This window comes from Pavona decussata, unplaced genomic scaffold, assembly GCF_977016875.1.
Source record: "Pavona decussata unplaced genomic scaffold, jaPavDecu1.1 SCAFFOLD_48, whole genome shotgun sequence".
Lineage (NCBI taxonomy): Eukaryota > Metazoa > Cnidaria > Anthozoa > Scleractinia > Agariciidae > Pavona > Pavona decussata.
Genome location: NW_028145470.1, coordinates 2148032 through 2164480, shown reverse-complemented (window position 1 = coordinate 2164480; position 16449 = coordinate 2148032). Strand labels below are relative to the sequence as shown.

Genomic DNA, 16449 nt, shown 5'->3' with positions numbered 1-16449 from the left:
CTCGTTTGGGTCTTTAAACTCTTTTCTCAGGCAGCATTGAAATAATTAGTTTTTTGTCCAGCGCGCAAAAGATTGTCATGAACAGTCAAATTGACACCGTCAATACCAAATAAACCTTCGAAATGTTTTGTTTTAACCTTCATCGCCTATTTCCGTTAAAAAAGGTTTCTCAGTGGGAAAAAGTTATAGCAAAATTGAAATCTGGAGAGCGCAAAAAAAGTAAAAACCGCCGGCGGAGAGAGTTAAACTCCACCCCCCCCCCCCCCCTTACCCCAACCCCACCCCATTCCTCTTAGTCACAACGATTTAAATTAAAGGGCCAAGGAGAGGGGGGCAAGTGAATTATGTGTATACGAATTTATGTTTTAAAACTCATGGATAAGGGGGGTTGGTTTCTAAAGAAACTGCGGTTCTGCGTCGGTGGGGAGTAGAAACGAATGTTTGGTTTATCAACAGAGTTGATAACTAAAGGTAAATTGGCCACCGTAAAGAGATTCGAGTGCTAACGTTTCGAGCGTTAGCCCTTTGTCAGAGCCAAGTAAGGGTAACGAGATTCGAGTGCGCTCGGAACGTCAGCAATCGAATCTCTTTACGGTGAACACACGTTAACTCTGTTGATAAACCAAACATTCGTGTCTTTAAACTCAGTTGATCAGTATTTTAGTTTGCATAAAATGAATTTGAAGTGTGCTTTCTTAACAGCAACTTTAGTTAATTTTTATCTCTATCTTTTCAGGAAAGCTTAGTCAGGGAACACACTACGAAAGAAGTTGAATTGACATCAGAGGGAAGAATTCATTGGACAAACTGGAGTAATTAGATCGAAAGAAAACGTTATTATGGTGAGCCCTTAGAAATAGTATTAAAATAGACTTTTCAGTTAAAACGATGGCTGACATAATAAATAAATTTGAGGGAAATTTCATTTTTAATTTATCAGAATTATGAAATGATTATTTCAGATTTTTCTTGTGGCCTTCATAAATCAAGATCAGTTTTGAAAGCATAGTTTTGGGATTGTGCGGCGGTTAATGTAAGCTGCAATTATTGTCAGCCATCATTTTTAACAGTTCAAGGATCAGCATCTTATAAAAAGAACAAAGCTCAAAATAATAATAGTTCTCTAAGCGAGAAAACGCCAAGGATTTCGAACGACAAATTAAACGTGCGAATTACCATCAAAACTCAGTTCCTTCCTTCTTTCTTTCTTTCTTTCTTTCTTTCTTTCTTTCTTTCTTTCTTTCTTTCTTTCTTTCTTTCTTTCTTTCTTTCTTTCTTTCTTTCTTTCTTTCTTTCTTTCTTTCTTTCTTTCTTTCTTTCTTTCTTTCTTTCTTTCTTTCTTTCTTTCTTTCTTTCTTTCTTTCTTTCTGTCTGTAGTTACATGCCTGTAGATTTCGTGCGAAGGGCGCGCATATCAAGTTATTCAGTATTGGTTCAAATTTGGTAAATCTATACTTGTTGCTTTTAAGAAACTATTTAAAAAAAAGTCATGTTCTATTTTTAAATGCATCTTAGTGAAATTTTTTGGCTCTTTATTGAAACAGGCGTTACATATCGGCATGTAAGTTCTGTAAAAAAACGAAGAAACATAAGGCATTTTTCTCTATAGAGGAAAAACTGATTTGATTTCCTTGTATACATGCTGAAAAAGCTTTCTTCGAAAACGGACAACAATTTTATCACCTTAATTTGTGCCAACTTAATTTCTCTGTCGAAAACGTTACTTTTCAGATTTTTTCAGTACAAATCGTACTGTTTCCGTCCAAAACGTTACTTTTTCAGTGCAAATCGTACTCAGTCCAAAAAGGTTACTTTTTCGTGGAAATCCTAACATTTTGGGTCCAAAACGATACTATTCTAGAGCAAATCGTACTGTTGCAGTCCAAAACGTTACTTTTTCGTACAAAATCTACCATTCTTAGTCCAAAACTTCACTTTTTTAGTCCAAATCTTACCGTTTTGAGTCCAAAACGTTCCTTTTTTAGCGCAAAACTACTTTTCAGGAGTACAAATCCTACTGTTTCAGTAGCTTTACTTGGAAACATTGGAAAATGAGTCAGACTGATTCTTTTCTATCAAATGTTTATGAATCATGTCATTTATTTAAAGATCTTTATTTCTTTCAGTTGTTCGGCCATCTCAAGTTGGATTTCGCGCAGTGGGAACTAAGAAAGACAACGGACAAATCTAACAAGAGATGAAGAGAGGAAAGGAAGGAAGAAAGCCTGCTCACATCACCTTAAATATCATATATATTGTTATTTAGCTCGCTTAAACAAGAAAAACCAATTTAAAATAGCGCTGTACCATTTTAAGTTCAAGAAATTTCGATTTCAATCAAGTCATTTGTGCCGATGCATTGTTTGGTTTTACAAGCTTTTGAAGTGATCTTTGAATTACAACGCGCTTGAAATTGTGGCTGATTTGGCTGTGCAAAGTTTTTAGAACACGCTTAGTTTACGAGGCACTTGTAAATATACCTTACATTGAGTCACTCTGCAAAATTCAATTTCGCGTTTAAGCCTGGTTTTCACTAGCGACGCAAGCACAAGCACAAGCACAAGCACAAGCATAAGAGTTTTATGTCAAGTGAAAACGAACGCGACGCAAGCACAAGAAAAGGAAAAGTTTTGATCCTAGTGCTTGTGCTTATGCTTGCTTCGAGGCCGTTTTCACGGTGAAATAAGCATTCTTATGCTTGCGCTTGAGTTTGTGTCTGTGCTTGCGTCACTAATGAAAATCAGGCTTTAGGCATCAAATGTGAATGCAGATACGATTCTTTTTGTATTTTGCAATTCCTTGTTTTGAACTACTTTTTGAAATGCCAACGCACTTAGGGGTCGTTTAAGAGCGCACGATTCAAATCTCGCAATACAGCCAAACTAGAACTCAGCGAACAGATGCCTCGGATCAGTAAAAAAGTTTCAAGTATTCATCGTCTTCTGCTTCTTATTGTGAGCCTTGCATCATACACTTGTCCAAAACCAGAACAAATTTTCAATAGTTTTGTCTTATCATTTTCCATGGTTTAAAGATGTTTCAAGTAATATTACTTTCACACAAAGATGGTGATCGAGTAAACATTATTGTTGGACTGCGAACTTTTCAAGTTTGTAGTTAAACTCTAATGTTTTCGCGATTGTTGTTTAGTTAGAATGTTTCACAGTTTTCTAGAAGCAAAAAGTTAACTGTTAGAAAGTTGAAACACCTCAAGGACGGTGCCTACTAATACAGAGGTATTTGTGCGCAGTTTATTACTATGCGGGAAAAGGAGATCTTAAAAAGGGCTCTTGGAATCCAAAAAGAAAATTGGGAGTAGCCTCAATTTTTTAGAGATAACTAAGAAACAGTAATTCTAAACAATGCTAAAATACAAAGCAATGTATGGCATTTTTATCAAATTGAAGCTTTATTTTCTCTGGAAAATGCATTGTTATCTCAAATTTTCTTTTTAAATGCCAAGAGCACTTGCTAACTTCTGTTGTCTCTGCATTGTCTTAAACCGCGCAAAAATTAGTACGCACCACCCATAGGAAACCCGAGTATCTCGAGATGCGCAGTACGTGTGCGCAGTAACAAAAGTGGGTACTGTCCCAGTCTCGACTTCGGAGCTCTTCCCTTTTGCGCATGACTGACGGCGGGAACGTATGACGTAGTCAAAGCCGAGCGGCTCTGGGGTCGAAAATGGTACTGTCCTTAAAATGATTGTTTTTGTTGTCGCTTTACGAATCGTCTCAAAAATTTAAAAAAACATAGTTTTATTAGTTTGACTTGCAATCAAACTTAAGTTGCAATTGTAGAAGTTTTCTACTTTTCAATTCGTCATTTATTTAGTGTTCTCGGACATAACTGTATCTACAAGTTAATTATTACACTTCAGTAAGCAAAGCAGTTGGAAATGTTGTAACAACTTTATTGTTTGTAGTCTTCAATAATTACAACATTTATTGTAAAATTACTTAATTGTCTTGTAAGTGATAGTAGCAATCAATAAAAGACACTGTTGTTGAACAATAAAGTAAATATAAAGTAAAGTTTGAATTCGAGAAAACGTTTTAAAGTAGGGTAAAAGTCGATATAAACTAGAACAAGCCATGCAGAAGCGAGAGAGTGGCTGTCGTTACCCTCCAAGACAGGACACCATTTTCTTTCTATTCTTTTAAGAAAATGATACCTGAAATACAATCAGTGATATCAGACTTCAGGAAGGTGCCAACTAATACAGAAGTGTTTTTACACGGTGTATGACTATGCAGGACAAGCAGATCTTAGTATGGGCTACTGGAATCCAAAAAGGAAATTAGGGATAGCGGGACATTTTTAGAGATAATTTAGCATCACTTATTCTAAAGAGCAGTAAAATACAAAGCAATGTATGGTGTTTTTTTTTTTTTTTTTTTCCGAAATTGAAGCTTTATTATCTCTCTTTTTTTTCTGGGTACTAAGAGCTCTTGCCAAGTTTCGCTTTCTCCGCATAGTTTTAAACTCGCGCAAAAATATCCCTGTATTAGAAGGCACCATCCATAGGAAACCGGAGTATCTCGAGATGCGCAAAACGTATGTGCAGTAACAAAAGTAGGCACCGTCCTTAACATTAGATTTTATTTCGTTTTTTTTTTTTTATTGTGATCGGTTAAACGAATCGCCTAAGTCAAGCCCGGCCAATGCTGTTTGCAAGCTGTGTGAGCACTAACCCAGAATTAAAAGTTATCGAAGTTCTCCTTTCCTTTAAATAAATGGCGTTCGACGCCAGGCAAACATTGCGGGAAATACACAATTTTTATAGGGATTATAGCTTGAAATGTTCTCGTCATATATCTAGTTATTGAACTGAATACTGCTTTTCAAATTCAAGGCAGGTTATACAAAGAGGTGTATAAATCAGTTTCATGGCCTAAGACAGACTTGAATGTCCATAATCATATTCGTTTTCCTGGTTACAGCAGTTCTAAGATGTCAACAGGCTACAAATTTATTCATGAACATCTTTGTACAATAACAGTAAATTTAAACAGCAATTTATTTCGCAAATAAAAAACTTAACTGAGAATTCCTTAAGTTTACAAAATTTTGCATTTCCTACCATTTTTGCCCCGATTATTCATGATCCCCTAGCAAAAGCGAAGAATCTTTTTAACAATTATTCCACGAGCGCGCGTTGAATATTTTATAGGGACCTTAAGATTGAGGTTTTTCCTCGTTTCCCACAAACCGCAAACCTCTAAAAGTCACGTGACTCCGATCCTGTCCTCCCGTTTGACGTTTGAGGTTCAGTTTAAATTAAACGTCAAGGATGCTGTCTAGAGGTAAGTGAATTACGGCAGAGTTTTGCGCTAGTTTTAAACCATAAAGTCACGTTTAGACGTCAAATTTACTTTCCTTGAAAAGATATCTCGACCAATCAGAGGTATGTTTAATTTAGTTGCGAGATTACAAGAATTAGCAACCACATTAGTACGTGCATCGATACTTCGTATCCTCCGTGGAGCCGCCATCTTGTTTTCCTGTGAGTATCCCATGATGCATAGGTACTGACGGCGAACTCCGAACTGTAAACTGCTGGCTGATGTTTGCGGTTTCGGTTTAAGAGGAAACCCTCAATCTTAAGGTCCGTAATAATTATCCTGCGAAATCGCACGGAATTTTTAACAATTATCGTAAGAAATCAAGCGGAATATCGCCTGATTATTATTATTATTATTATTATTATTATTATTATTATTATTATTATTATTATTATTATTATTATTATTATTATTATTGAAACAAGAAATATGAGTGATAGCAACCGACATTTCGGTGCATCTTGCGCCATTATCAAGGTTACATAATTAATGATAAAAAGCGGTTTGTAAAAAGGCTGAGTTGAAGCGAATTTGCATAACATAGCGGCAAGCTAATTACTTAAATACTTTAGCTTTTTATCATTAATTATGTAACCTTGATAATGGCGCAAGATGCACCGAAACGTCGGTTCCTATCACTCATACTTCTTGTTTCATGTATTTCTAAATCATTTCTTTTAAGATTATTATTATTATTATTATTATTATTATTATTATTATTATTAGAAATTTTCATTTTTTTTAATTTATAGATAGTTGTTTATATCTGCTCTGTTGAAAACCACCAGACCACCAAGAAGTCTTTACGAAAACTTGTATTTAAATTTGTATTTAATTTTTCAATGAGAAGAATTTAATAAAATTTTCATTTATCATTTATTTGAAAAAAAAATTATTATTATTATTATTATTATTATTATTATTATTATTATTATTATTATTATTATTATTTCAACAAGAAAATTAACGATAATAAAACAGCATGACGTTTCGACGACTTCATATCGTCATTGTCAAATGAGTAAAAATGGAAATAACGGAAAGGCATATTTATAGGTATTGAAAGTGAGAAAATAAATTAGCATGAAAGTATTCAGGTAAAGAGTTTCGCGCGAATGGAATCCGCTTGCGTGTTCAGTTTCGGTCTTTTGTTCTTGATCCACAGCATTTCGTAGACCAAACATTCAAATTTGTCACGGCATTTCTTATTATTATTAGTATGTTGTAATTTTCTACCCGTCTCAACATTTTACGGAAGTCTGCGCTATACAAATGAGTGTATTATTGATTTATTATTATTATTATGCAGTGTAAAAGCACGCACATGTAGACTTAAAGGAACTTAACTGCTCTATTAAAAAAAAAATATTTCGTGCTTAAAATTTACTTAAAATCTAAATCTGATCGTTTCAGTGTAGGAGCGATCGGCAGAAACAGAAAAAAAACGCATTAGCGTGGACGGGGCATAATATGTCTGTATTTTTTTTCTTTTTTTATCCCTATTGTCACCTGAGGTAACGTTCGTTTTTTGTGACTCGCCCTCTGGGATTCGCTTGCTGAAAAGACGTGCAGAAAACGATGTTTGACGTATTTATCAGCGATTGGCTTCAGTATCTAATCCATATTCATCGCATATTGCAAAATTTGCCACAGACCACGCTGCCCTTGGTGGTGTGAAGATGTTACGTACTTTTCAAGATTCGTTTGTGCTTTTGAGGGAGCCGTGAAGACACTGAAAGGCTTTGAAGAAGGGGAAAAGGATTTACGTTTTCAACTAAAGGTAAATATGAGTAACGTTGTAAAAATTGGTTTCAAATTCCTTCGGAGAGTAAAGAGTCGAACGAAACCTCACTTGATAACTTAACACGTGCTTCGAGTGTCATTTGAGTTCAAACCAGTTTCTTCGCGACTAGCATTTCATTTGTTTCGCCGAAAGCGCTTCAGCCTTAGTTTAAAGAAAGAATCTCGTGTGCTCATTTTGCTGGTATTTCCTAGCAAAATTTGTTTTACAGCAGCAAAACTGCGCTTTTCAAATGAAAGTTGTACTGCTGAAAACTATGTCCGATGAGCCGTCGAAGCTTTTAGGCGTTAGAATTTATTTACAAGGTTTCTTTGTATACATTTTTTTAACTGGGCTAACAATTTATATCCTTGTTTTATTTTCAGAGCACTTGCAAGCTGGACGACCTGACGCTAAAGAAAGACGGCCTTGATGCAATTGTTTGAAGGTAAGCATTAGAAATATCGACTTTTCACTCTGTTAGACTTTTAAGCCATTTATCTCTCCAATTTAAGTGTATCAGTTGTTAATTGGCTCTGTAGTTATTCGATGATTTACTTAGAATTTTGGCTGTTTTTCTGGGCCGGGTTCGATGACATCCAACAAGACTAAAATGTTGAGCCTTAGGAACTTATTTAGAAGTTTTTCTCTTATGTACCATGAAATTAAAAGTTACGAAATTGGACTAATCACTTGTATTGCTTGTTTCTTTTATCAGGAAGCTATCAAACTGGAGAAAGTGGAAAGAAACAGAAAGAATCACAAGAGGACAAACTGGAATGGACGAATGAGGAGGGAAGGGAACTCGACAAAGATAAGAACTTTGATATTTTTAGTTGAATTAAAAATGGTGGCTGAACTAATTTGTAAGTCGAATTGCTTGCCATGTGGAAGAAGAGCGAATTGATCTTGTCACTACTTGTCTGAATTTGCTTATCAAACTGACATACAATCTGGATTTGGAGATTGTGAAATGAATTCATCTTGGAATCTTGCACAGATGTGAAGCTGTTAATTGTTTAAATTTGTCCATCAAACTGACAAAGGACAAAGTCACTACTTGTCTGAATTTGCTTATCAAATTGACATACAACCTGAATTTGGAGATAATGAAAATGAATTCATCTTGGAAACTTAAACAGATCTGAAGTTGTCATTGCCTAAATTTGTTCATCAAATTGACAAAGGAATTGAAGGAAGGAAGGAATCAAAGCCATTTTGCAGCCAACTGAGCACTGATCTTGTTATCAATTGAATCTGTTCACCAAACTGGCTTGAAATTCAGTGGAGATACTCAAGTGAAGAAATTATTTTGGATGCAGAATTTTGCACTGATTTGGCTACTTATTGTCTGAACATACTCATCAATCTGACATAATCCTTGAAAAGTAGAAGCAAAATAACTAAAATAAACTTATTTAAATAGCCTTCAGCCACCATTTGAACGTTGAGCGATCGTTTAATGCACACTTTTTTGTACTTGAAGATAAAGTTAAATTTTCGGCTGTTTTATTTCAAATGTTCGCGCAAAAGTAACGGAACAAATTAATTACTGTATATTCTTGATATAATTTCGTTGTTTGTGAATCCTTGCTTTCAAAGCGAAAGTAATTTCTCGTTTCTTCTTTTTATGTGCATCGTTGATCGCTCAACGTGTAGGTATAAAAGTTGTATTTCTAACTTCAGCTGGTGTAGTGGCGGGTTTTGGATTTTTTAAGGAGGCACGGACCATTAATACAGAACACAATTATTTCCTGACGATGCTTATTTGACATGAAATTAATTCCTTAATTCTCAGTGTTTAAATTCGGTGTTCAAAAATTAAGTTTTCTTTTTCCGCTAGTTTTGTTTGCTGGAATGACGGATGGTTTCGCGCCAATTTTCAAATTGAACAAAATAAAAAACAATTGAACTAGCATCGAAGAATGTTTAATTGACAGGAAAATAATTTATGCCTCACGAAACCAAATCTAACACCTGAACTGACATGAACAAATTGATTTTGAATACAAACTATTGGTGATGTGTCTTAAATTATTTCAAATCTCAGTCATTAATGTTTACACTTGTGAACGAAACAGATCCAAAATGTTATAAAGGAAAAATGAAGGAAATTATTTTCAGTCTCGCTGTTTTGGTTTAGATTGATAGCATTGAGTGGAAAATGAACTCGATGTTTATAGATGATATTTTACAAAAAGTCAAAGATTTTTCCAACAGCTTTTGAGTTATTATCTTAACCAAAGTGGAATCGCCTAAGGAATTACACCAACCTTTTTTTTCGGATGGAATAAAATGTGAGTGCCTCCTTAAACATTTTCACTCGTTCGCTACACCAGCTGATTAATTTCTGATTGACAAGAGAACAAAGGTATTATTCAAAGTGGGATCTTACAAAATCCATGGAAAATTATACTCGTTCAGAAATTTGTTTTAAACAAACATTTATTTGGCTCTCAAACATTTGACTTACTGTGGACGGGGAAACGATATTTTGAAACGACGTGCTTGAGTTCTCTTGTCACATTGGAAGATTAGTTCGTAAAACTCTAATGTCTGGTTTAGAGGAAAGCTTTTATTTTTATTTTTTGGCGTTTGCTTTTCTACGTTGATAAAAACAGACCCTGAGTTACACAGACCACAAACACAAACCAAGAAATGATTTTTTACTATCAAAGGAAAAGAGAATTAACTTCAAAGATTACAATACGTTCATCAACAATATGAACCTCGATTTTGCACCGCAATTGTCTTGTCTTTCGATTTGTAAGCTAGTATCGGAATAATCTTCAACAATAAATTTCATGAAAGTAAATGCAATTTTTATACCGTTTTATCGAAAACTAATTGAAGAGTCACAAACAGATTTGTAGTAGTCGTAACACAAGGCTTTGCTTATCGTTGGAATTTATACGATGAGTTTGAAGATGGAGTGCGACCTTGCACTTTTTGAACTGAATAGCAGCGGTTAAATTAATCTTTTTGGTAAACACAATTGTATTACTTGCCGCTTGTTTAAAATTAAACTATTAGAAAATGGTGCTCCACTTTATCGTTTGTGCTACACAGTTCCAAATTTGAAGCTGCATTTTTCTTTCACAGTCATTATTGCTTGTGTTTGCAAGTTTAAATCGTCAGAAAACAATTTATCATTACCACAATAAAAACTTCCAGATGTTTTTTTTTATCAATTAAGAAGCAATTTTTGTCACACAAATGTTTTGCAAACCTTCTCAATTTCAAATCTTATGAAATAAATTTCCATATGCATCAGATTTGAATCGACATTTACAACATACTTCAAGATCTTCAAACAAATTAGTATCGGTTTTTGTTAGGCAATAATTGTGAATTCAAATTTCTAAAGGGACAAACTTCCAAAATTGTTGAAACACATTGGTTCATCGACAATTATCTTGCTCGTCACGATGGTTTTAAATTATTCACAACTCGTGAACGTTTTTGTTTTATAATTTATTTGCCTTTTATCGTTTGAAATTGTTGTGTTCGTTTGTCGTTCATAGTTATTTAATTTCACAATGCTAAAAAATTAAACTATTTTTTAGAAATATTCACCACATTTCACAACGACGAATCGCATTTTTTCTAGCTTTCGGCAAACTTTTGTTGTTCGCTAACGGCAAGGTTCAACAACAAACAAACAATTATTTCCACTTTGCCTTGGTTTGTGTTCTTTGTGGTCTGTGTGATATTCATTTGATTTATTTAGAAATTGGTTTACAAATTTCCGAATTGATAATAGGAAACGTTTGAACAGCAAGGCTTAAAACAACGAGTTTCCTTCAAGAATACACCAGACATTGGGGTTTTATGTTAAGTTCTTAGATTTAGATATTTATTTGGAGGAAAAGACCTTTTGCTCTAGCAATCGATGTAGCGCAGAACGAAAGATTAAAAGTTATCATTTTGAGTTTAACATTTAGACTCGGCTAGTGCGTGTTTGAAACGGGAAGAAAGAGCAAAACAATTCAACTTTATACGTACCGAGTTCTTATTACTCGTTCCAAAGAAAATTCATTGTTGTTTTCGGTGGGGCATAGCGCTTAGGCGACGCATTTTGTTACGTTTTCTGTGCAACAAAACAATTGTCTGGTAGAAGAAGGTCTTGATATTAAAAACAACTAAGCAAGCTATGAAATAATTGAAAAGCAAAGGGTTGATTGGAAAAGGGAGGAGAATTGTACAATACGAGACATTGAACTTAACTAAAGTTTTCATTATTCAACTAGCATTCAATTTTTCACCGAAGAATTTCATAGCTTGCCATGTTGTTTTTAATATCCTCCATGTACAGATGTATATACACCATCTCGTGCAAAAATTGAAAATATTATCTGCGGTTTGGATAGTTTTGCTCTAAAGTTTGAGCTCAAAAATTCTTTTTTTTTCCTCGGCTTAACCAAAACATTCGCTTAATGTTTTTGCACGAGATGGTGTATACTTTTTTGGCGGGTTTAAAATTTTCAGGGGTACTCTTTGAAATTTGTTGTGATACAAAAAATTATAAAGGGTGCCCCGATAAATTTTTTGCCAAAATTGTTGCCAGGGGTAACGCTGTGCAAATTTTGTCAATTTTTCCCGCCAAAAGACTTAGTATATATAGGAAGAAAAAGTTTGGTCACACCTTTAATTGGTTAAGCGATTTTTACTTAATTAATTAACTTATTTTAAAAGCATTGTAATTAAGATAATAAGAGAAAAATAATAAAGAATACAATGAAATCAACTTGATTCAATCTTTATTGTTGTTGACTATTTTACATGATAGATAGTAAGTTTACACTATTAGAAAATAAAGCAGCTTTGAGATTTTTAAAAAAAAATACGGCGCATGCGTATTTTGGGCGCCCGTATTTTTTCTAAGTTTTTTGGCGGGAAAATTGAAGATTTTCAAACAAATGTTAACAAGTTGGAATTATTAGAAATTAAAAAAAAAAACGGCGCATGCGTATTTTGAGCGCCCGTATTTTTTCTAAGTCTTTTGGCGGGAAAATTTGAACATTTTGATCCATTTGAACATAAGTTACCATGGCGAAAAATTTTCACACAAGAAATGCACAGATTTTAAAGTTGTTTGAAAAAGCTGTTTAATAAATGATTCGACATTGGAAAACATGATTTTCGAATTGTTGCCGAACATTTTTACAAGTAAAACAAAATGACACCGCTTAATCACTTGTTGTTGAAAACTTGAATCGATAGAAAATATTCTGGAAAGGCCAAAAAATCAAGTTTCAGTGCAATAATACTTGAAATATTCGACGAAACTTTTGATTTAGTCGTCGATTTTGACAAATATTTAAGATACAACTTGCTTACGATTGTTGCAGCTGGTAGAAAAATGTACTCTAGGATTTTGAAACCAAACAAAAATCAATAACCTTGTTTAAAGGTTAGAATTATTAAAGATTTTGGCGTTTGCTAGCGACAAAGTAGCATGCAACGGACGTAAGCAATAATTGTATCGTATAAATTTGGTTCTTGATACAGTGCAACACGGATATAACTGACATGCTTGATGGCAAAAATTGAATTGACAAAATAAAGTGTTTGAAAACTGCTGATGGGAAACTAAAATTTGAATTCAAAATATACAAATAGCTAAACGTTGTAACCGCAAATTAACAAATTATTAAAAAACTTGAAAACTCTTACAGAAAATTAAATAAACTTCCAAAATTTATACCGACAACAAATAGGTTTCGCATACATTTTGTAAGCATCGCACGAAAAAGCATGGTATGGATGAAATTCCATGAATATATTCGGTGAAATTCGATCTCTGCGATATTCAAAGCTTCTAATGCCTTTTAATATGTTTCCGTAGGACTTCGAATGAATAAAAGCAATCAAATTGCCTGGCATTTTTCCTAGCCGATCTTTTTTCAACATCAAACTCAAAACAGTTTTAAGATCTTAGTACAATAAAAATTGCACTCAGCCACAAACCTAGAAAAATATCACCCTACTGACATTCTGACATTCTCACCTTGAGTTGTCAATAAACATGCATCAGAGCGTAAACAACTGACAAACAACATGTGTCTTTCCACGCCACTTACTGATAAAATTTGCTTAGTTTTGGAACAAAACCAGTTAACCAAATAAGAAACCGATGTCTTATATTGCTGTGGTGATATTATTAAATTTGAAGCTTACTTTCCCAAGCCAACAACTTGCCACGACTGAACGTTGTCTAAATTTGCATTTCACGCCCATAAAGGTGTGAAGGACCTGAGAAGCTTGCCCTTTTATAGCGGATACTTTTCTTTAATCCGTTTCTTTTGCCTGGGGTACATCTTTTGAAATCAAAATTTCGAACAAAATACAACCTTTGATTTTCTTCATACTAAACCAACTTGTCAATATGTGATAAACAGTATTCAGGAATGGTGATATGAATTAATGTAAACTGATCATGAATGAGATAGACAGGAGTCCTGTCAAAAGATTCAAAATTTTCCACGTTTTGGTGTCATAATTTGTAAGACTCATTAAGAAATTGTCTACTCTGAAATTCGACTGGAAAATAAAGAATAACTACTGACAGTTTTATAAAATAATCTCTGGGAAAATTTCGGAGTATTCTGTGTCGTGCAAATTGCCACCTTCCTTTGATACAATTTTGTATCTGCTTGCCTGTGTTTTTTTCTTTTTTTTTTTTTTTGACAAAAAATCTAAATCGCGGCTACCTAAGTAATTAGTTTAAATTCAGAGAGTATTTCGCATCACCAAAGAACTTTCGTAAAAATTTGGCATTCCTTAGAAAATCACAAAAATTACGCCGTAAAAACTGATTTTACATTAACTTAAAAATGGCATTGATTTTTTTTTTTTTTCAAATTTCCCGTAAGTTAAGTTAGGTTTATCCAACCTTAAATGTTCATCAGTGTTTCAGAAAGGTTTCATAAATTATACAAGTAGATTTTGAGATAGAGAATGGGAAGGGGCTGTCGTTGCTATGGCAACGACTGTTCTTTAGAAACCGATGAGATAATAGATTTTGACTCCATGTTGACAAGTTGGTACACCATGAAGAAAATCGAGGTTTTTTCAGGCCAAAATTTTGATTTCAAAAGGTGAACCCCAAGGCAAACAAACTGTTGGGAGCCTCCTTAACAACACATTTGCTTAAAACGGTCAAAAACTATGAGCTTACATCTACTAATGTTCTTATATTACATTTACCTCGAGCATTCAAAGCCCCTATTGATAAAGACTGACAAACAGACACGATTTCCTCCATTTTCAGTTAAAATTCTTCGTGAGAAACAACATTTGAAAGCGGACGAATATCTCACTAGACCACGAACAAAATGACCTTTGGTTTTCACTGACTGGTCTGAAACACAACAATAATTTTAAGACTAAAAACATTGTAATATAACACTTACAATTTTCAACATCCACGAAGATTTAATGAAAAAAGAAAATGGCCTTCGATTTGCGTTGATTAGTTGTCCGAGTCTCAACATTGAAAACTCCCTAAAAGTTGAAAAACAGACGAAAGTGTAAAAGAGTTTCGCAAACCAAAAGTTCTAACTTGAAAACTGTGAAGCAAACGAATAATTAATTGACAATGGAGAGCATAACGTTAAAACACCTAAAAGTTTTCAATTTGACAGAAAAAAGGCGTTCGATTTTTGCAAAAAGAAAAACAATAACTCTGCAACCTGAAAATCCTTACTGAAAAATGAGACATCCAAAAAATTGAAATGAAAAAGCTCAAAATGTAGTTCAATTTTCACTGAACAACAGCTTTGCGACCTAAAACCCTTATTGAAAATTTGAAGAGAATAATAAATAGACAAAAATATCAGTTAATAATGGACAAAACGACTTGTGATTTTTTTAGCATTTTCTTTGTAAACTGAAAATCTTTCCTCCGAAAACAGAAAACAAAAAAGCAAAAGAAAGTTTTAATTGAAAACAAATAAAATAACTTTAAATTTTAACTGAAAAACAGTTTCTCAACATTAAAACAGTTTAGCTTACTGAAAGTTGGCAAATGGATAACTCAGTTTAACCGAAAAATATTGTCAAACAGCCTGATATTTTCAAGCAAAGGTAAATTTGATGGCCAGCCCGAAATTCGAAATTTTCATCTGAGGAAAGACTCAATTCAAACTAAAAACAGACTCTTGAATGGTATAATAATCTCAATGCTGTGTTTAAATCTTCATACACCGAAATGAACAATTTTTCATGGATGATTTTGTAGCTACGATTTGTACGTCATGATTCGCCGCTCATGATCAGGAAATGGTGAAGGAAATACGACTATAAAACGAGTCCACAGCATAAATACTAGCTTCCCGAAATATAAAAATTTGCATAGAAAAAGACCTGAGAATTGTCTTCACATCAAATGAGCAGCTTGTGCACTTGTCAGCGGATATCCCGGGGGGAGAACGGTAACCCCTGGGACAAATTCGGGCATCCTACGGGATTAACTCACTCTTGTAGCCAACTCTTATCCCGGGACTGAAGGATTAAGTCGCTTTTGTACTTGTCAAGGGATACCCGAGGGGATGGACCCGCGGGTTTTGTAACATTAGAAGAAAAAAAGTCTTCCTGTTTGGTTTTCCTTTATTGGTTAATTTTACCAAGATGAAACAAAACTTAGTTTCATTCAGTAAGCAGCGTAATTCTGTCCAATTTCTGGCAATCACAACGTTTACCAAACAAAAATGTTGAAAGATTTCAGTTTAAAGGAATTATGACTGGTTATGGGCTCCACCATCAACCAAAAACTCACTCATCTCACAAACCGTGATCAATACTTTCTATTGACGTCCAAATGATTGTGGAATTGCCATTTAATAAACGTTCAACCACAGTAGACAGGTGGATTTTGGTGGCTTTTGCTAGAAAGTATCGTCTTTGGGTATGGGGATTCCTTCATACCACTGTGCAAATGTCAAATGTCAGGTGATTCCCCGAGGTCAACTCCTCCCCCCACCCGGATGGCTACCGATGGCTGCATTAAGACTGGTGAATCATCACTAGCGAATCATGAAGACCGAATCTAGCAGACAATCCTGTTTGAAAAACTTTGGTGTGTACACCCAAGTAAACTCTATATGGAGGTTTATCTTTCAGAAATTAAGTATTTATGCTGTGAACTCTATTCATGGCGGAACTTCCCGTTTACCTCTACCAGATGGTGAATGAATCATGAAGATCAAATCATGTCTCAAAATTCCTGGTCTATATACAGTACTGCACTGAATCCACTGTAACTGAGACCTTTTTCAAACTAGTACCACATGGAGTGATCAGCGAAAGTAGACTAGAGATCTT

At 34.3% G+C, this 16449-nt stretch overlaps 1 protein-coding gene across 3 annotated transcripts in view; it reads left to right on the top strand.

Annotated features, from left to right (window-relative positions):
* Positions 1 to 2280, top strand: part of LOC146481740 (uncharacterized) — an 88175-nt gene extending 85895 nt beyond the window's left edge. For all 3 annotated transcript variants that reach the window (XM_085107847.1, XM_085107848.1, XM_085107845.1), the window contains 2 exons: positions 737 to 842; positions 2127 to 2280. In XM_085107847.1, the coding sequence (XP_084963973.1) occupies positions 737 to 820 (84 nt within the window). In that variant the 3' untranslated portion in view covers positions 821 to 842; positions 2127 to 2280. The remainder of the gene's footprint in view (positions 1 to 736; positions 843 to 2126) is intronic.
* The last annotated feature ends 14169 nt before the right edge of the window (positions 2281 to 16449 follow it).